This window comes from Callorhinchus milii, unplaced genomic scaffold, assembly GCF_018977255.1.
Source record: "Callorhinchus milii isolate IMCB2004 unplaced genomic scaffold, IMCB_Cmil_1.0 Scaffold2, whole genome shotgun sequence".
NCBI classification, from domain to species: Eukaryota; Metazoa; Chordata; class Chondrichthyes; order Chimaeriformes; family Callorhinchidae; genus Callorhinchus; species Callorhinchus milii.
In genome coordinates this window covers 38,954,414-38,976,704 of record NW_024704743.1, presented here as the reverse complement: position 1 = coordinate 38,976,704, position 22,291 = coordinate 38,954,414, and the positions used below count along the sequence as shown (strand labels likewise).

Below are 22,291 nucleotides of genomic sequence, written 5' to 3'. Positions count from 1 at the left end.
TTTTATTTTTTTTTGCAAATGCAAAGTTGCATTGCCCTCCTCTTATCATTGTAACGGATACCCACCCCATCACCTTTGCCCTCGACCCCTCTCTACTCCAACCCCCAGCTCGGGTGCAGACCCTGAACTGTCCAGTGCTTTCTACACCCCCCGGGGTGTGAAGCCCCTGTGTGTAAATGTGATCCCTTGTTGCTCTGTGTGTGTGTGTGTGGGTGGTGGTGGGGAGAGGGTCTTCTTTTTGCTTCAATAAATCTAGGTCATAAACGTCGCCCCGCCCCCTCCCGTGACGCCACCACGCCGCACCCCGGTGACGTCACGCGCCCCTCACCCCAGTGACGTCAGGCGGCCCAGCCCAGCTCTCGTCCAATGAAGCAGGTGAGCCGCCCGTGACATCACGGCGTCACACACAGGAGCCGGAGAGACCACAACAGAGGCGGTGACGTCAGGCGCAGGCAGGAGCCCCGCCCCCCCTCCTCCCCCCGCGGGTGTCTGAGCCAAAGACAAAAGATGGCGAGCGCGGGGATGGTGGGACCGGCGGCCCAGACACGCTCACACCTTCCCGGCGACAGCGCGGAGAGGGAGGCGGCCGAGCCACAAGTTCTGAGGGACAATGGCGAGAAGGCGGCGGCGGCTGTGAGCGGCTGCGAGGAGCGGGGAGACGAGGAGCAGCGGCCCGGGCCGCCGGCGGCCGGGGAGTGGGTGCCGGGCTGCGGCCGCGGCTCTGGCCCTCTCTGGCTGCTGACCCGCCTGGAGTCCGCTCTGACCTGGCGCAGCCCGGGCTACAGCGTCGGCCTCTTCATCTGCGCCAACGCCGTGTTCTGGTAAGCGGTCTGTGTGCGTGTGTGTGTCTGTCTGTCTGAGTGTCTGTGTGTCTGTGAGTGTGTGTCTGTCTGTGTGTGTCTGTCTGTGAGTGTCTGTGTCTGTCTGTGAGTGTCTGTCTGTGAGTGTGTGTGTGTCTGTCTGTGAGTGTGTGTCTGTCTGTGAGTGTGTGTGTGTGTCTGTGAGTGTGTGTGTGTCTGTGAGTGTGTGTCTGTCTGTGAGTGTGTGTGTGTCTGTGAGTGTGTGTCTGTCTGTGAGTGTGTGAGTGTCTGTGTCTGTCTGTGAGTGTGTGTCTGTCTGTGAGTGTGTGTCTGTCTGTGAGTGTGTGTCTGTCTGTGAGTGTCTGTGTCTGTCTGTGAGTGTGTGTCTGTCTGTGAGTGTGTGTCTGTCTGTGAGTGTGTGTCTGTCTGTCTGTGAGTGTGTGTCTGTGTCTGTCTGTGAGTGTGTGTGAGTGTGTGTGTGTCTGTCTGTGAGTGTGTGTGTGTGTGTGTGTGTCTGTGTGTGTGTGCACTGGGCGAGGCCCCCGCCTCACACTCACTACCACAGCATTTACCCATTTTGAGCCACACAGACAGACACACACACAGACAGACAGACAGATACTCGGGGCTGTGTGTGAGGGCTGAGTGTGTGGCGCCGCCTGTTTTCGTGCCTCTGGTTTCAGTGTCACATCCTCAGTGACATTGCAGGACCGGCGTTTGGGAGCGGAGCTGCGGTGCCGGTGTCGGTGTCGCCTGTTATTCCCAAACAGTGAACACCAGAGACCGTGTCCCCTTCGCCGTGTGGCCAGAGTCCCGCGGGTGGCGGGTGTCGGGCTGTCATGATGTGCTTCCATTTCGCAGTGAGGTTGTTCAATTAATCAATCAATTAATCAATCAATTAATCAATCAATTAAGCAATCCACTGTTATAAATAACCTCCACCCAACCTTCCCTCCGTAAATAAGCCACTCGGAGATTACGCCTTAAACATTTGAGATAACCTCGGGGCCGGGTGATCCCTCTCAATGTGACATTGCCGATTATATATATATATATATATATATATATATAGAGAGAGAGAGAGAGAGAGAGCCTGAGAGCTCCCACCGTCTTTATAAACACCACAGCTGCACATCTGTCATTACAGGGGGGGGAAAAAAAAGTAAAACTCTCCCGGACGAAACCTCACTCAAAGGGTTTAGTGAGAACCATTATGTCGTGTTCATGAGCCACTGATGAATGCGGTTAATTTTGCACAACAAACTGCAACAGTAATTGTTGTGGTTTATTGTGTTTGCCGAGGAAACATTACTGGGGCACGAAAACAAACGTCCCGTGTTATGCTTTCAACCTTGACAAAACGAGAGCTTAATTTGAGCAACACACCATGCATTTTTTTTAAAAAAAGTTATGAGACATTGTAAATGTATTTATTGGGCGTTTTTCATGACGTTCAGCTTCAAATTGCAGTGGCTGAATTGCTAATATTATCCTCATTGTGTGTTTGACTTAGGTTTCTAGCTTTAACACCTTGGAGGTTGTATTCCCTTGTTGCTTTGTGCTTCCTTTTGTTGGCCGTTTTGGAAAAGGTGAAGCTTTTGACTTTGTTCATAATGAAAGGTAAGGAAGACTGTATTTGTATTGTATGCATGACAAGTGCCATAATAATAACGCCTGTTCGTCGCCAGTTGCAATACCAGGGCTTTTGAATAGAGGGTGTTATTCAATGGACATAATAACTGTGCAACAATTTATTTGTTTAGATGTGGTTTCTTTGAGTAGTGTTAAATGTTAAAACCGAAAGTGTGTCATGCTTTTGGTCTTGTTGAAACTAAGCAGAATTAGTCCATGTTAATTGGTACATAAAAAGATTAAATAAATGCTTTAAAAATACACCACAATCATCCCATTTTCCCATATTTTAGATTTTTGAATGTTTTCTTGTATGTTTTAACCTTCCTCAAGTGTTGTCATTAACTGAAGTTTCTGCAGATTCAGCAGTTATTTTCTTGGTTCCTGCTTTGGTTGCAGGACTGAGTCATAAACCTGCTGCTCTGATTTTTAAACACCTTAGTTCATGTATAATAAGTGTTAGAAAAATATGAACCTGTTTTTGCTATTTAGAATATAATAGTTTGTCTAACCTAATCTCTTTCCCTTCTCTGCCCCTCCCCACTACTTCTCCTTCACTTCCTATTTTGATACGTCAGTAGTTTTAGGACTGCAAACTACTATTTTTGTCCTCTTGTCAATTTTTTCCTCCATTTTGTATTTAACCCGTTTTTGAAGGCTTTTGATTCCTTTTTTTCTATCCAAGAACGCAGTTTATAGCACTGGTTGCCATCGTCTAGATAGTCATTATTTATGCAGTAGCATTGATGGGAAATTAATGCTACTACCTGCTTCCTGCTTACCTAATTCCAGATAATATTAGGTGCAGTTTGGTAAGAGCCAAGGTTTTGGAACCCCAGAGTGCAGGTACTGCTGGAGTCTAACCATCTAAAACCGCATAGTTTGCCATTGAAAACACCGTCTGGCAAGCTTTCCCACTGCTTGTCCAGCTTGGAGCACCCTACCCATTAGGGCTTTGGCTGACAGGGTTAAAAGGAGCTGAATGGGAAGAATTCCTGCTCGCAGTGATTGGTCTGCCCCTCCAAGTTCTGCCAATAGTATCAGCAATGCCCTAGAATACTGCGGATCTGCCTTGCTCAGCAACTGGACTACTGAGGCAGCCACAGACGGATGGCCCGGTTCTAACTTTCTTTACCGAACATATCACTTTGGAGCCAGTTCAGCTCAAAGGAGTGCACACTTATGTTAACCTAAGGAGGATAGTCACTAGCTGGTCATTTGACATCTGCCAAGCATGGGTTTGATCCCTCATGAAGTGGATAGCTGGTATCAGGAACACCCTGCATGCTTCCTGGTGGGTAGCACAGCTCAACATGAAGTGTGTGAGAACATTGCTACCGTCTTCTTGGATACTCATCCCTTTCAATTGAGCGATGGTTCTAACAGTTAGAAGTGGGAAGCTTGAGCGGCAGCTGCCTAATGTTTTGCAAGCCAATCAAAGTGGATTCCAAGCCCTGCATGTGTGAAAGCCTGTTTTTCCAATAACTATCACCCCAAGCCTCAGTTTCCTCATCAGCTAACATCCCCCTGATGGATATAGTGCCTTATCACTTCATTGAAATGCCTCAAAGAGCTTCACAGGTTATACTGCAAAGTTAGTGACTGTATTTGTAGGTGACAAGAGCCAGGCAGCGATAAAGTGAATGACAGCAACTATGAAGTGAATGACTTATCTTGGAACAAATTCCCTTCACTTTTTGAATAGTGCCATGGGATCTTTGACATCAACTCAAACGGGTAGTTGGGACATTGATTTAACATGCCATCTGAAGGACCACACCTATGACAGTGCAGAACTCCCTTAGGATCCTTCAAGTGCTCTGGGACTCTACCCTGCTTGAAGCACAGCATATAATGCAAGTTGTTGTTGTTGAGTGTCAGCCTCAGTAATGATCTCAAAGTCCTGACTTGGGGGCTTTGAAACCACAGCTGTCGAACAAAGAGACCTTAACCAGGCTAACACCTGGCTCATCAGATAGTCAAAGGAATATAATTCTGCCAGTGAAGTCCAATAGTAGCAGACTTGACCACATAGATTCAAGCACTGACTGCATTGATCTGTATGGTGCTCACTCCAATTCATGGAGTTGGTGCAGATCCTTGGTGTCTTGTTCAGTCTTCAATTGGCCTTCAAACTTTACATCTTGGCTCTCACTCAAACCGTTTTCTCACCTTTGCAACACAGCCTACCTCCACCATTAACACTCTCCACAGGTTGCTTAAACCCTCAGTCATTGCCTTCATTACCTTTAGGCTTGAATACTCTAATGGCTTACTTGCTGGACTCCCAAGCTCCTCCCTACACAAGTTGTAGCCAAGGGGCATTTGTAGCCATGTCCCATTTCTATGAGCTCATTACCACCCATATTACTCAGTTCCGCTTGTTCCTTATCCCACAGCAGATCAATATCAATATTTGTGCCCTCACTTCCAAATATCTTCATGGCTTTGCCCACCCTACTATTGTGACCTTCTGCAGCCCTAATGCTACCTTAACCCTTCCCCTGTCTGCGCCAGCCGCTCCCACCACTCAGCTTGCTTCATGTCTTGCTATCCCACCATTGGTGAATGAGCTTTCGCCCATTCTGTCCTATCTCTACTGAACTTCATCTTGGATTGCCTCTGCTTTGTCCCCTTCGAAGCTCACAGACAACCCTGTTTTCAGCCAACTTCTGTCCCTGCACTCCTCAGCTTCTTCCCCAGTTTGGGCCCCCAGTCACCTGTTGGAAGTTTTGTTTGTGTGTGTGTGTGGATATATAAAAAAAGTGAAAAAAAATTGGGTCCAACTTACTACTAAAGAATCCATCAAATACAGGTATCTCGGGTGGATTTGGCAAAGTAAGTGAAAAATGCTGAACGTGCTGCTGTTTGGTTTATGCGTTTCTCTGCTAATTAGAATTCCAGAAAAGTTTGTAGCTAACCTTGTGCTGATCAGGTCTATCTTCTGCCAATTACTAACATTAGCAAAGCTAACATCTGTTTTGTTTTATCAACTCTTAATGTGTTTTGTTTGGTGTACATTTATAATCGTATTTCCCAGTAAAAATATTACTATTGTTAGTGATCAGGGTATAAAGATCACATTGCCAACTGGGATACGGTATATTAATTTTAGTCTGCAATAAAAATATTGCTAGTTAACCCTGTATAATGTTCCACAGAGAATTTCTGGTCAGATTTATGGGTTTTTATGGTCACAAAGAAAACATTTTTGATCTGGATAGTGTAATTATGCATCAAGGTGTACACTAAAGTCAAAATGAGTTCAGTGGTAGCCACATGATTGTGTTTCAAATAAGTTTGCTAATATTGTCACTTTTCAATAGGTTGGAAATCGAGCAGAAGCCTTAGTGAAAGGTATGTGTCAAATCATTTCTACTTGAATTGAGGATTCTGGATCTGCATAGTCACTAACTGAAATTTGAGTAATATTAATACATAGCTGAAATATTACCTATTATACTTTGCAGGATTACTATTGCAACAGTGCATCATCAGTAGGTAAAACTAACCTGCCTCATAACAATGTAATATTGTTCATATTCCCTATTAGTGGGTGAACAATCGAATGCATCCCGGTGGCACTGATTTCCTAGTCAGGGTAGAGTTGTGAGAAAAGTGCTCAAAAGAGGCCAAGTGCACTCACACATGAGCAAACCACAGCTCCACTCAACTCCACTCAAATCCTGAGTTTTCCTACAGTCTCCTAGTATCTGGCTTGGTAGTAGATACCCAGGAGCAGGTCAACTGTATAATGTAATCATTCATACATGGTAAGAAGGATAAATAGAGGGGAGAGGTACTCACCACTCCAAAACAAAATTTCCACACATAAAATAACAGGTGATGCACGTTTTCCGTAGCACACAAGGTTTGTCATTCCTAGCCTCTGGTAGTGTGTGAACGTCTCGGGAACATTTATTTTAAAAAGTCATTGAGGCAATCTTAGATCTATTGAATACTCTGGGTATAACTGTTAGACGTCAAGCTCATACGCTTCAAGTGGATGTACCACAGTTTTAGTTATGTTTTATTGTACATTACATTTTTATTATAATGCTTGTGTAGTGGGACTAGATGTTATAAAATCTAACGTACCACTATTGCACACGAGAATCAATAGTGAATTTTGAATGGGAGGGAACGTTAGACTTGCATAATGCACGTCTCAAATCTGTAACTTTTCAGAAGAGTTCAGTGTTTCAAAACTGCCACCTTACAACTCTGTATCGCAAACTTGCATATACTGTATTTGTAAAAGATAGCCGGTTAGGGCAACAACCCTGGAGATATGGTGTACTTCTATGATTGTATTGCTGCTACATTTAGAACTATTCATAAGGTTACAAGTTAGCCTTTGTTCAACTTCTGCAGCCAATTCCGCTCGATGCCCCGAGGATATTGTACCTTGAAGACGTAGACTGAAGATCAAAATGTGTAGCCAACACAATTTTTTTTAAGAAACTTTAATGAAACGGGGCAGTGCCCACAATACTTACTTATACGTGATAAATCTGGCCTAAGCTTTACCAAAGGTGACCTCCAGTATTTTCTGGATGATCTTCTTTCATTGGGGACCAGAACATTCTAAATCAACAAAAAAGTTCCAGTTTCCGTGAACGAGAGTCCTTGACACACAAACTGCTCATTATGCCACATGCATAACTGTTACAGTTGCATTACAGATATACTGCAGTTGATAAGAGAAAGTGGACATCCTGAGGCAGAAATGCTGAATATGAAGAATCAGTTCAGATAAGGCAGTTGAGCATTCACTATGCCCGTGTCTTAGCTATATGGTGTATTGTGTTGGTGTAATAAGCCCACATTTCTACAAATGTTTTTTGAGAAACTCTTTCAGATGAGATGTTAAATCAGAGTCCCATCATCTGATTTTCAGGTGGGTATTAATGATCCCATGGAACTTTGTGAAGAGTTTCTTCTTTCTACAATATCACACATTGATTACCAATTGTGCGTACAATGGGCAAGTCTGGCTTGATTCCATTGACATGACCCACAGTGGATCCCACAAAACCTGTGTAATACCCTAGCATTGTTAGCATTAGTATCAAATACCTGCAGAACTTTTCTTATATTAGTACAAACAATCAGTAGAAACTGAGCTATCTGTTTGGAAAGAAATTACAATGGGTGGGAGATGTTGATTGCCTTTAGGAGAAGATTGGTGAAGAAAAAAATCTTGTTATCATAGTTCTGGTACACGGAGAGTAATTTGCTATACAAGTGGAAGTATACTAGACGTTTGGGCAGAGTTGGCCATATAATTTTGTTATCGTGGAATTATCAGTGTGATTTGATTGATTAAAATGCCCATTATCTGATTTTCTAGCTTGACATGGCTTAATCCAATTGGCACTCAAAGCACTTTAGTGTATACAAGTGTGTTGTCTTTTAAGGCTAATCGTATTTTTGGATATTCGTTGTGCAGTTTTGTTTCAAAATTCAATAGTTGACAGTATAACATGGCTACAACAGTAAGCAGATTGGTTGAGTAAGCAGGCGCTTGTATGAAAGTTCTCTGTGAAAAGGAAGTTAAAATTGGAATGGCCCATCTAAATTTGCTTCTGAGAAGCTTTTTTTGCTTTGTTTATTGAATTGAAACATATTTGCTGCTAGTTCTAACACTTTACAACGTACTGAGTTTCGTCTGCAAAATACAGTGTCCATCTACTTTAGAGTAAATCCTGTGAAGTGTTTGGGACATCTCGACAATGTGATAAGCCACTAAACCAAATGCAAAGATTATTATTTACTTTGAGAAGTAACGACTTTTGCTACCTCTTGTGTCTTGTAAGCTCTTGGCTGTACTGAGTAGATATTACAGTCACTTCTACACTAGAGAAATCCTGTGAAACACTTTGAGATGTTCCAACAATGTGAATAACAAATTAATTAAGATAATCGTTTTATTTTCATACATTTATCAATGGTGGTCCATCTGCCATATCATTCAGACATAGTCTCGCTAGTTTGAAAAGGGGAAACTAATGTGGCCTAATAGTACTGGTGGAAGAGGCAGATGGTGGCATATTTAATTCTCTGGGTTTTCCTATAACTTGTTTTCCTGCACTTCCGGTCCTGTAAGCTCTTGACTGCACTTCTACGTAGAATGCTATGCTGCAGAGACCCACTTCAATGAATCAAAGAGGAAAAGCGTTGAGATAGATTGCACCTGATCCTGACAGGTCATAGACCGGCACAACACAGTGTTGTGACGTGTGACCCAGACCCATTTTTCTTGCTGAAAGACAAACACTCACTGCTGAGCTGCAATAATATTAACAATAATCAATCCATTTGATGCAGCGCCTTATGTTAAAACATTTAAAGCTTTGCAGTAATTACTGTTAAATGTAATGACTTTGTACAAATGCAAGGACTTTTATTATTTATAGTACTGATAGGTTTACAAAAGCTTTTTTCTTTATGGATTTGTACACTTGCATCATGCTCACTTTGATGCTTGGAAAGATACACTCAGTACTCAGAACCAAAGTTTTTATTGTAATTAGCCCCAAATATTAGTCTAAATTCACTGAAATGAAGGTGCTCTGAGACACTTTAAGCTTTGAGATGTTATCCTGCGTGCAAGTTGTTGTTGAAATATTAAACAGAATATTACATTATGTATTTGAGCATGACTTGTCATCAATTTATCCCATCTGTTTTTCCTTTTCTCTTTTTATAATTTTTATTCTTACCATTATTGCATATTTTACCTTTTTTATTTGTAAAATTTTTCAACATTTCTTTCACATTTAATTGTTTTTTCATCTCATGGCTGCTTGTGGGACCTTGCCCTCCAAAACGATCAATACGTTTGACCATAATTACTTGTGAGATGTTTTTGATGTGATGAGGATATTTAAAATCTCCAGCCCTTTTTCTTTCTGAATCCTACTACTACTGCTGTCATTCCCATATTTCCTTCTGCTGATATTATGTGCTTATCTGTCACAAGCACACTCGATGCCCGGGATGCAAACCGTACACTTCAGAATTTAGTTATTTACTTTATAATAGACTGTACTGAAATGCAGAAGAGACAGATGTGTCAACAAATTCAAGAGGCAATTAAATAGCTTTTTGGCAAATCATTCAATTGAAGGTATAGTGAGAGAGCTGTAGGATTATTTTCTTTTAAAAATAGATATATCTTCTATTTCAAGGACCGTCCAGATGGCCATGGAAGTCCTCTTGTGGTCCAGTACATTTCTTTTGTTTCTTTTTGAGTAAGAGCTTTTGTCACTTTGACTATGTGCATCTTGATTTTTAAATACTATACTGTCTGAGATCATTTTAGTTGTATTTTTTTAAATCCTGGAAGGAATACTAACTGGAAATTTACATTTAAATTGTAAATTTAATGCTGGACTGCAAACAAGTCTTTGCCATGTTTTGAATGAATCAAATGATGTGAATGATTGCTTCCCACTCAGCAGACTCTTTTGAAGCCTGAAATACTCTTTATTAAAACTATTTCTAATATAATTCATAATTACAACTGCACTGTGATGGTAAACATCAGTTGCACGTGGCACAGGTACGGAGTGCATGAGGTTGCTGTCTTATTGTATATCTGCAACCTTCTTAAACTCTGTGATTTCCTTAAACCCTATCAACCTTCCCACTCCCTCTGTTCATCAGGCACTGGTCTGCTTTACATCTACACCCATCCTGCCCCACCATCACAACAACAACAAAATTACATTTATAGAGCATCTTTCAAGTCGGGAGGACGTCCCAAAACGCTGAACAGTCAGGTGTCGGGGCCCGAGCATGTGGTAAGGGGTGGTGTAGGGGTGAGGGAAGGCAGAGAGGTGGGAGGGAGACCAAAGGCACGGTCGAAGAGAAGGGTCTTGAGACCGGCCTTGAAGGAGGCAAGGGAGGTGAAGGGACTATGGGATGGAATTCCAGAGTGTGGGGGCAGAGAAGCTGAAAGCCCGGCCACCGATGCTCCGCAGGAGACATGGAGCAGGCCGGAGCCCACTGAACGGAGGGAGCGGGCAGGTTTGTAGGGAGTCAGCAGATCAGAGAGGTAGGAGGGGGCAAGACTATCAGCAGTCAGGCTTTCAGTCTTTCTACCTCCACTCTCTGGAACTCTATTCCAGAGACCCTTTACTTCGCCTCTTCCCTTGCCTCCTTCAAGGTCTGTCTCAAGACCTTCTTCATCTCTGCCTTTGGTCATCTTTTCTTTCTGCTCACATCTCCCGATCCCAACCCTCAGCTTGGGTCAAACCCTGGACTCTCGAATGGCTTGGGATGTCCTCCCAATGTTAACGGCATTCTATGAATGCAATTTGAAGGTGGTTGTTTCTCTGAAATGAGTTGTAAAGAAATGCTATCTGACAGCAATTCTTTTCCACCTATCTCCGTTAAGCCCTCTGTGGTGGTATCCTGAACCAAAACCCCAATCATTGCATTTGATACAGTGCCTTATCAAGTCTTCAAGATGTCTCAAAGCGCTTCACAGTATATACCGTAAAGTGAATTGACTATATTTTGTGGGCAAAACACGGCAGCCAATTGCAGCAGTGTCCCACAACAATCGGGGATTGAAGGGTATATTACTCCCAGAAAAGCGATTCGCCAATCAACTAACAACCATGTTCCTTACTTACTGCTAGGTAAACAGAGGAGTGTGGAGTAAGAAAACTTGCCCAACATTTTGCCCTGCCCGGGAATCAAACCCAGGTCCTCTCGCTTGCGAGGCGAGTGCTCTAACCATTGAGCTACTAATCCACTAATCTAGCCATCCTGTGCCTAATGCCTTCTTGTATTAGGTAAGCAGGGTGTGTCTCTCCAGAGACGGTGAACATTCCAGACATGGGGAAATTTCCAAGTGTACTTAACGTCAGGTATGAATATTCTTAAGCATGATCATGATTTTCTAAAACTCACACCTCTTTTATGAATACCTTATCAGGTGCACCATTGGCCTGTTCTTTCGTATCTCTTGAGCTGATTAGTTCATCTGTCCAGTGGACTTTATTGATTTTCCACTACACTTTATTTCTAATGAGTATCACCAGGGAATACTACCAAATGATTCCATTCTTCATAACCACCTCTTTGTCATCTGACAGAATAATGGCGATATTCATACCTGTCTGCTCCTTGCACCCACAAAAATATAAATTCTCTAATTTGTTTTGGGAGTGGCCTCCTGAATGTCTTCTATGCATTTTTTCCCCACAATCACATGGATATACAAATGTAATGTTGTGGTTGTATATGTACCCTTGTCTGTTTGAACACATTTTTTTGTTCATTTTATTATTTTTGTCTATTTTTAAAAACAATTAAGGAATTGTAACAGCACGAACATCAGGTTTCTCAATTACAATACATTGAACCAAAGATACATCTGTTTGTCTATGTACACAATTACTAACTTACAATAATTCCTGTGAAACTCTTTGAGGTATTAAGAAGTTATCTCAAAGGATTATTATTCTGGGAAGATAAAATCAAATGGTCTGAAAGACCTTCTTTATCCAAACCTCCCTTTTGATCTAAATTCATTTTTTGTTAGGTCTTAAAGGCAGAGAGTAAGATTTACTGTAAAATCCACTGTTGCTCAGCTCAGGTTTGTTTAGCGGGCTTCAAGAGAGTACCTGGCAGATCAGTATCAGTCTCCTGCTTGTGTGTGTTGGCATGTTCCACAACAGTTCTCTGGTGTTTGACTGCAGAAAGCGTCCTCACACTGCCCCCTTCTGTTAATAAATCTTAGAAAGTCATGCAAACTGCCAGCTAGTTATGGAAGACGATCTGAAGGGACTGTTCCTCATGTTTATTATCACTGAAGAACCTCCAAGCTGGATATTAAAGAAAATCTCCTGAGTAGAGCTCAAAGCCTTTTTGACATGAACATATCCCTTTTGGAATTTAAACAAATTGCTGTGCTCTAGAAATGTGTAAGTGATGCACATCTTAACATAATGAACAAAATTAGTAAACTGAATAATTCATATGAAATTTGTCTCCTGGGGATAGCTGAAAAGCTTAAAAAAAGATTGTGGGCAGTTCTCTCAGTAAAGCTCTGATCATGCCTGCACACTTGGATTGCTTCATTAGTTTGTCAGAAGGAAGAATCATGAGGTGAAAAATTATCTTTTTCTAAAAAAAATCCATATCAAATATGCACTCTCGAGTCTTTCAGATGTCTTGGGATGTCCTCCCGACGTGAAAAGGGCTTTATAAATGTAATTTTGTTGTTGTCTCACGCTCTCAAACTCATTCTGTTGCTGACTTGCTTTTTGCCTCTAAAGTAATAGACAAGTAAAGACATCATTGTCCCAAAACTGCATTGCCAATGTATATTCTCCAATGGCTTCTTTTCCTGTGCCCACATGCTCACTGGATCTATCCTTGATCTTCTATTCTTTATTGATGTGTTTCCTTGGTATTATCATCCATAGACAGGGAGTTGATTTACCTTTGTTTGCCAATGATACCCAGCTCTGTCTTTCTGTATTTTATCAATAATATTTCATGTAAGGTAGAGCCTGGCTAAGCATTAACTTCATTCAGCTAAGAAAACTAAACATATTTTGTTCTCATCTGGCTCAGATGCTCCCTCACTGCTCGCTGCTTCCCATGTTTCACCCTCACCTACTGTGCAATGTCATCTGTTGGATACTAATTAATAAATAAGGACCAATTGACCAGGACCAATGGAAGGTGATCAGGAGGAAGCGGAAGCAGGGAGAACTGAGTAGACGGTGTTGGGTGTGACTCTTGGCTTCTGTAACTGGAAACCTAAAATAAATGAGTGTTCTCCCCATTGTTTGCTGAGAAGATAATATCATCCTCCCTGTCTGCTCAATCCTCCCTCCCTATCATGTTCATTTAGACCTCTGAGATATTCTATTTGCAAGTTACTGCGTAAGCTGTTAAGACCAACTTAGCCGTGTCGGGAAATTCCCCACTGATGTTGAACAGACGACTTGAATTTCTGTCTAAAGGATTGGAGGGGTCCACAGCTGCAGTTGTATAACTGATGTTGTCACCTATTGTGCAGTATGCTGCTTTTCTTGCTATGCTGCTTTTTGAATTATGCAGCCTAGAGATTGTACAATTTGCATCTAGCTCCATGCAGCATTCTATCCCTCATGTGGCAAAGGTCAGGATTCTTCAGTCCCGTGCTACTTATTAGCATAGTGGGTGAGAATTTCCTCGTATCACAAAGTGAGTCAACTTTAGGCTTGTGTTCTTATATACATTTCCAGATCTATTTTGTGATTATGTTTTAATTTTAGGTTCTAATTGTTCTGATTGCCTTATGATTCAGTGGATGTAAAGGCAAGACCTTCTGCTATTTCAAAGAAATAAATAGTGTTTCCCCTGGTTAAATCATTTCATATTGCCTTCCTAATCCAAATTAAAATGAATTGACTCTCGTGTCTTCATTGTATATGGGATGTTGCTGGGGCACATCAGTTGCTCTGTTTGCATGCATAACATTTGCTGATTCCTAATCATTTAAAACTTGAGACTTTTGTTTTAATGAAAGTCACTATACAAATGCAGGTTATCATCCTGACAGTGGAGTCCTGTAGCTTTAGGGGTTAGAGCACTCACCTCGCAAGAGATAGAACCTGGGTTTGATTTCCAGGCAGGGTAAAATGTTGAGCAAATATTCTCACTCCACCCACCTCTGTATACCTAACAGTAAATAGGAAAGTGGTTGCTAGTCAATTGTTGGATCACTTTTCTGGAGATAATCACTTCAAAAAAANTGTGTTCACTCAATCCCTGACTGTTTGTGGGACAGTGCAATGTCCAATTGGCTGCAATGTTTTGCCCACAAAATATAATAATGATGTATTTTGATATAGCGCTTTTCACATCTTCTAGACGTCTCAAAGCGCTTCACAGAATATACTGTAAAGTGAATTGACATGTGGGTGAAACGCAGCAGCCAATTGCGCACAGCATGTCCTGCAAAGAGTCGTGGATTGAAGTGACCAATTTATTATTGGGTTTTTTTCTTTAAGGATTATTATCAGGTGTGTGAAGAAAGGAAACTTGCCCAGGTTTTGCGCTGCCGGGAATCGAAACAAGGTCTCTCGTTTGCGAGGCGAGTGTTCTAACCACTGAGCTACAGGACTCTAGCATTTCACTTTACGGTATTTTCTATGAAGTACTTTGAGACGTCTCGAAAACATGATAAGGCGCTACATCAAATGCAAGGATAGTTACACAGGAGCATATGGAATCCCTCCCTATTTTATAATTTTGCTTCAGTAAATAGAAACATAATAATTATCCTTACATTTAGTTTGGGAGGACATGATATCAGGAGGACATCCATAATTTGGGTCAGCGTCCTTAATTCTCCCTTTTTGCTTCACAAGATGTACTGTGAAGTGGCGTGACTGTGTGTATTGGGGGTGATTGCAATAACCAATTTGCACACAGCAGTGTCCCCAAAATAGCCATGAAGTAAATGACAATTTTTATTTGGGGGATTGTTCAGCCCTCTGATCCCACCATTTTGTAACCTGGCTAACAACAACAACAAATTATACTTGTATAGTGCCCTTCACTTCGGAAAGACGCCCCAGGTCGCTGGACAATCAGGGTTTTTTGGACGTGGGACTGGGAGTTCGGATCAGGGGGTGGAGTGAAGGGGTGGCATGGGGGAGGTAAAGTGGCCAAAGGCATAGTCAAAGAGGAACTTCTTCAAGAGAGGGGTACGGCAGAGGGATTGTGCCACAGAGTGCCAGAGTGTGGGGTCAAAGATCTAAGTACTATTGCTACATTTTCTGATTAATTCAAACCTATCCCACAAAATGTACTGTCAATTCACTTTACAGTATACAAAACACAACATAATGCAGATGCTGGAAATCTGAAACAAAAACAGAGAGCTGGAAAAACTCAGTAGGTCAGGCAGCATCCAGGGAGAAAGGAAACGTTTTGGGTCCACGACCCTTCATCAGAACGGGATCTGTTCTGACGAAGGACCTGAAACGTTGACTCACTTTCCTTTCTCCATAGATGCTGCCTGACCTGCTGAGTTTTCCAGCTCTCTCTGTTTTTGTTTCACTTTACAGTAGATTCTGTGAAGCGCTTTGAGACGTCTCAAAGACATGATAAGGCGCTATATCAAATGCAAGGATTATTATCCCAAACACCATTGCAACATTTTTCAGATTAACTTTTCCTGGGAATGATTTTTATTTCTTTCCCAGTCCAAACTTTACCCATTGAGGCCAGGCTCACTTGGTATGTTTTATCTTTTTCTCTCGCTCTATGTCTCTTCAGCTGACTTCCTGCAATGCTGAAACAAACCCAAGTTGCAGTAATAAAAGTAAATTAATTGTAATCACTGTATTTTTCTTACATTTGTTTTTCTATTTCTGGTTCAGTCAGTTTTATTTTTAGCTTTTTGACTACGATAATCACGTTACAAAAATATGTTTTTAAAACACTCTTATTCAACTATCTATGGCCCTCTTTGACTCCAAAGATCCAACATTTTATCTAGTCTGAACCTGTAAGATCATTAGCAAACCAAATACACTCGCTTTACTTTATACAGTATATCCTGTGAAGCACTTTGAGAAACCTCGACGATGTGATAAGGCTCTATTTCAAATGCAATTTTTTCTATTTTGTCTCAAAATTTAAGATTGTGTAGAATTGTGTTAAAGTATGTTGTTTTTTGTACCAGGGTTTGCTCCAGTGTGTTTTCTGGGAACAAGTACGAGATGCATAAAAATACATAGAATGATACGGCATGAAAGCAGCTCATTCAGCCCAACTAGCCATGCAGTTGTTTATACTCCATGAGTTCCCATTCCTCTTATTCTAGTCTTCTATACCTCTCTATTCCCTTCTCCTTCATGTATGCATCAATTCTTTTTAAATACATTGATGCTTTTTGCTTAAACCACAGTTTCTAGAAATGAGTCTCACATTCTCACCACCCTCAGAGTAAATAAGTTCCTCCTAAACACCCTTTTAGATCTGCTGCTGGCTATCTTGTATCTTCTACAACTACCACCCCATCTCCAACCTCCCTTTCCAAGGTCCTGGAACGAAGCATTGCTTCCCAGCTTCGCTCCTTCCTCTCCCACCACTCCCTCTACGAATCCCTCCAATCGGGTTTCCATGCTGCCCACAGCACAGAAGCAGTCCTGCATGAGAGCTAACTTTCTCCAGTTGAATGTCAACAAGATCGAGGCCCTCCTGATTAGTTCCTGTCAGCACCCACACACTGGCAGCATCACCATCCATACTACAGTCCCTTCGGCTTGCTCTCTCCCTTGCGTCCTTCAAGGCACATCTCAAGACCTTTCTGTTCGACCGCGCGTTCGACCGTCACCCTGCTACCCCTACAACAACAACTTGTATTTATCTAGTGACCTTCATACGGGGTAGCGTCTCGGAGAGCTTTACAGTGGACAGATGGAGGCGGGCAATGTGACAGGTGGAAAAAAAGAGTCCTGATCAGGAACGTATGTGTGGTAGAAAGGATACGGAGTCCTGTAGCTCAGTGGTTAGAGCACTCGCTTTGCAAGCGAGAGACCTGAGTTCAATTCCAGGCAGAGGGCGAAACCTTGGGCAAGTTTCCTTACTCCACACAGAGCCTAATAATAATCCCTCCAAAAAAACCAAAATCAATAATAAATTGGTCATTTTCAATCTACGACTGCTTGTGGGACATTGCTGTGTGCAATTGGCTGCCGCGTTCGCCCACAAATATACAGTCAATTCACTTTACAGTGTGTGTTCTGTGAAGCGCTTTGGGACGTCCTCCCGACGTGAAAAGCGCTATATCAAATGCAAGGATTATTACTATTATTATTATTATTATTACCCTGCCCTCCACCCTTCCTGATCCCAACACTCTGCTCAGGTCCAAATCCCTTATTGTCCAGCACCATGGGACATCCTCCCGATGTAAAAGGCGCTATACAAATGTAAGTTGTTGTTATTTATGCCCTTCATTTTGAACTCAAATGTTGTGAACGTTACATGACAGAAATAGGGCATTCAGCCTATCAAGTCTGCATTGGTATTTTTCTTACAATGACCCACTTAAGCCAATCACACTCTTTCTCGCTCCATCAACCATTTAATATTCCTCTTTTTAAAAACATTTATTCAGTCACCTTTGAAAATAATTAGTTTGTGGCAGAGAATAATAAATAATACTTGGATTTGATATAGCACCTTATAACATCTTCAAGACGTCTCAAAGCGCTTCACAGAATATTCCTTAAAATGAATTGACTGTATATTTTGTGGGAGAATTCCATAATTCAGCCAAACATTTTTTGTCTCACCTCCAATTTAATTTATTTTGCTATTGTTTTAAATTTGAGTCCATCTTGTTACTAATTTATCAGCTAGTAAAAATAATCTATTACTATTTATTCTTCATTGCTAGCAAATAATTATTAAATAATTATTTGAATACCAGTAAAGAACAATAAGCTTTTTCCCTGTTTTCCTAATTTCCCTGTTCCCTGGTACACTGTACATGTTTTGCATTCTTCCCTGCAATGAGGAAGTGCGACCAATGGTGGATGAGTACAAATACAGATGGCATTGGTAGTGTTAATGAATCTGCCCTATCTTGTGGACCTGTTCCAAAGTTGAGTAACATGAATCTGTTGAATGAAGATAGCTGACATTAAAAATAGTTTTGTTTCCCACAGGAGACAGTGTAACCTTTCGTATTCAGTTTGGCTTGTAAACAATTCCAATCTTGTTTGTTTTGTGTAAGCATTCAGGAAATTTTTCTTTGCATGAGAGCTAAGTGTCTTAAGTTCTTTCTAATTAACGCTCTTGCTCTCTTTTTCACTTGCTCCTTATCTCGCAGTGTTGTGCTCTTTCTTTGTTTCACATGATTTTCTTCTCCTTAAAATGGGCACCTTGAACAAGGAAGCTGATGCAATCAGAACCATGCAAGCCACTTTGCAACATCAGACTTTAGTGCTTTTTAAATCTTGTGGGTCCTGATTTTCCTGCAAATAGTTACTGAAGCAGAAATGTTGCGCTCTCTCTTACTCGCTCTCGACTATTCTGTCTCTGTCCTCAGTACTCACTCTCAATTCACATTCTGTCTCTCTCAAATCTCTCAGATCTTGTGATTCGCTGAGCTCTCTCTTATATCACTCTTGCCTCCATTTTTATTTAATTTTAAGGGTCACTTTGACTCAGTTGGTCGCACTCTCATTTCTGGGTATTCAGATAGTCTGTTCAATAATCAGTCCTCCAGATCAATTGTCCCTTTACCTCATGTCAATTTGCAGTCAATCCACTTGACAGTAATTACATGTGAAATGCTTTGAGACATTTTAGTGTAACGAGATTCAAAGATGCAACTTCTCTTTTTGGCATAAGGAAAGATAAAGTGTATGCCAAGATTCTTATTTTACTCTCTGTCTTGCATACTTCAAAACCACCAGAAAGAACCTTCACAATGCAGCTGTGTACTGCTCTGATTTCCATTACACATGCCGGAATTGTTCCCTGAATTTGCCCGTGTCTAATATTCTGATTTGAGGAGGTGAGGGTGGAGCAGTACCCAACAAAGTGACAGTACTCTGTCACAAAGCACTGATGATCCCAGTCAGATATCAAGCAAAGAAATTCAGCATAAAGTTTTATCTAGCTCTGCACCCAACAACATGTTAATCTCTCTCCCACCCCCCAGGTGAGACTACACGGAAGACTGATATGCTCATACTCTGTTGGATACCAGATGCTAGTTTGGCTCAAGCTATTGGCTTCTATCTGCTGGCGGAGGCGGGGGTGGGTGGTTGGTTGCTGTTTTGTTGGTGGTACTGTTCTTCAAATCAGACTTTAAACTGAGGTCCCATGTGCCTGTTCACTTCTTTTCCCCCGGCAAACCCCTCCCCCCCCCCCCCCCCCCCCCCGGTGTCTTTGTACTGATCCTTAAAAGATGGCCACAGAGACTGTAATTAAAGATGGTCATAATTAAATTTATTGTAACCTATATCATGGAACATATAATGGAAAAAGACCTTTTTAAAATGTGACATGTCACCATAAGCTATTTTTTCCATCCTGATCTGATCAGGCATTTGGAGTGGATAATGGTATCTCATTCGCTTGTTTGTTTTGCAGTGTACACAATGGCATGCCAGTATCCATTAGATGATCAGAGATGTAACTGGTATCCCATCCGTTCAAAGAAAATAACCCTTCACTAGTTATTTGAAAATGGCATATCAAACTTTAAAGGAAAATTAGTTAAACAAGCCAGGCATGCTGAGAACCTATTGTACTAGAACAAATTTATTATGATTAACCCAGCTTCAGTGTTATGGGGGTGGGGGTGTAAGGGGTATGCTTTAGAAGCAGCCTTTTACTTGTTGGGTACTTTTCTGTGCAGAACAGTAGCCATCAAATTACTGACTGCAATTGCAGCTTAACCTCAAACTTATCCTCTTGTTTGTCAAGTGGCCTGAGTTTGAGGAAATCCTCTGATTCCCAGCCCCCAATCTTTTGGGTTTCAATCTACAAGTCCACAACCAAATCAGCTTTGTTTTCCTCCAGTAAAGAGTAGAAGATTTGGAAGATTATGGAACCATGCGAAGAGGGAAATAAATTCCTTATAATGTAGAGAAGAGTGCAAAATCTGGTTCTCAAGAATTCAATGTCTTATCTTTGAGGTCTATTTTTATTCAATGGGTTTTGCATTGAGAAGTAACTCCACAATCAGGGCACGTGTTAGATTCACTGGCAGTTTCAGGACTGCAGTAAAATCCCATGTTTTGGCCCAAGCCCTCTACATTCTGCAGATCCTTCGTTTCTAATAAATGCCGCAATTTGTTAAAAAAATTAGTGAAATGTGCAGTTTTTTTTAAAAGGTTACATATAGAAATAAAAATAACTCAGCACATGGATGCCATTTCAAAAGGACAAAAAAACAAATGAAACTCCCATGTTTTCTGATCCTAGCTGCCATCTGTTGTTACAGTTTCAAAACATTTTGAAGATATTTCCTGTACTTTATCTGCACTCTCCTTGGTGTTCAGCTAACTTCTGATTGTATTTGGAGGACACCCAAATCTTCTTTTCTACTTCTGCCCTTGATTCAAAATCCACTAATGTTCTGTCCTTTACCTATCAGACATCAAGACCTGGATGAGCTTCAGTTTCCTAGAGCTTAACATGAACAAGATGGGAACATCCTCCTCTGCTCCATACAATGTCTTCTCACTTCCAGCTGAGACTTCCTTAGACTCCCTGGCGTCTAGCTCAAACATACTGAACTTTGGAATTTTGTTCAATCCTGAGCTCTCATTTGGTTCCTGTCCAAAATTGATTTTCTTCACCTTACCACATTGCCCATCTCATGCCAAATGCCCCCCAACCCTAATTTACATCTTTATTGCTGCCCAACTAGATTCTTCCAATGCACTTCTCACTAGTGTGCCCTGGCACCTGTTATCTCTCTGTTATCTTCTTCCCCATCCTTCTCCTTAGCCGAAGGGCCTTCTTCACCCAGACCAATCTTGTGAAATGCAACAAGGACACAATAGATTCATTTAGTCCAGCAGAAGATTCTAACTTGAACACTGAAATCCCGTTATAACACGCTTTGTTAACACTTGTTTATTTATAAGGCAGGTATGTTGTGCCCCATGAGATTTTGCCTGACCTTATAGCAGGGCTCCACTGTATTTGTTCAGTTCCACACCTCTGTCTCAATGACCCCAAGAAACTCGGATATAATATGCTCATGCCAATGCTGATTGTTATAAACCAAAATATACTCATGCTCCCAAAATGATATCTAATGCAATCTTGACAGCCGGTTTATTTTTGAACAATAATACAAACCTCAAGTTTGTTTTTGTGTTTCTGTGTTTGATAGAAATGAGCTGGAAATCCATTAGCTACTAGCATTTGTTTTTTGGGTCATTTAAACATTTGCAGATACTGTAATTGATTTGGTTTCTTAGATTTTAGTTCCAGTTACCAGCTATAAAACCATCTACCAGGAAGGAACTGGTTTTCCAATAGAAAATCGGTTGTTTTTGTCAAGCCTTTATCAAAAGCATTTCCTGTTATATAACAACTTGTACAAATTTCTGTAGTGTCATTCATGTAGAGTAATGTCTTGAAGCGCTTTACAATGGCAGGGCGGATGCCAAGCGAAGGGGCAGGGGAGAGGGGAGAAAGGAGGTGGCCATCAGTACAGTTGAAGAGTTATGTTTCAAGACAGGACGGGGAGAGGAGGAGGTGGGGGCAGTGAGATGGAGGAATTGAGTGGGGGAGTTCCAGAGGTGAGGGGTATAGAATGGAAAGCTTGGTCACCGATGGTAGAGCGAAAAGATCATAGTTATTAGCCATCAATATAAAATAACTATCAATGCCATCAACTGCAGCTGCCAGAAGCAAACGGTCTAAAAAGCAAGAATTTGCATTATTTTAGCACTTTCTCACACAGAGAGATCTCACAGTGCTTTAACTGTCCCCATTTTTTGCAGTGAAGGAAAGTTTTTATCGAGAGTTTTTATTCTCTCTCTCTCTTCCTTCCATCCCCATCAAATGCTACAGGAGCATTGTGTTGTCAGAGGTGCCATCTATCATATGAAATGGCAAACTAGTTCAGTTGGCTGTTAAAGGCCTTATAGCACTATTCAAAAAGAAAAGGGGAGTTTTTCCTGGTGTCCTGGCCAACAGTTCCTTCAGATCAAAGTTGGATCATTCACTTAATGGTTGTTCGTGGGATATTGCTGTACTCATATTGTCTGTTGGGGTCACACAAAATCAGTCCAAATGAAGACGGCCCTTTGTGGACCTTCATGGAATAATTGAGCACCTAACAATGGCTTGGTAAA

General features: G+C 41.5%; 1 protein-coding gene across 1 annotated transcript in view; it reads left to right on the top strand.

Moving 5' to 3' along the window:
- The first annotated feature begins 487 nt into the window (after positions 1–487).
- The window catches only part of retreg1 (reticulophagy regulator 1), a 55,432-nt gene continuing 33,628 nt past the window's right edge, over positions 488–22,291 (top strand). The window contains exons 1-3 of the mRNA XM_007901714.2: positions 488–821; positions 2,314–2,420; positions 5,759–5,789. Of these exons, the coding sequence (XP_007899905.2) occupies positions 508–821; positions 2,314–2,420; positions 5,759–5,789 (452 nt within the window). The 5' untranslated portion in view covers positions 488–507. The remainder of the gene's footprint in view (positions 822–2,313; positions 2,421–5,758; positions 5,790–22,291) is intronic.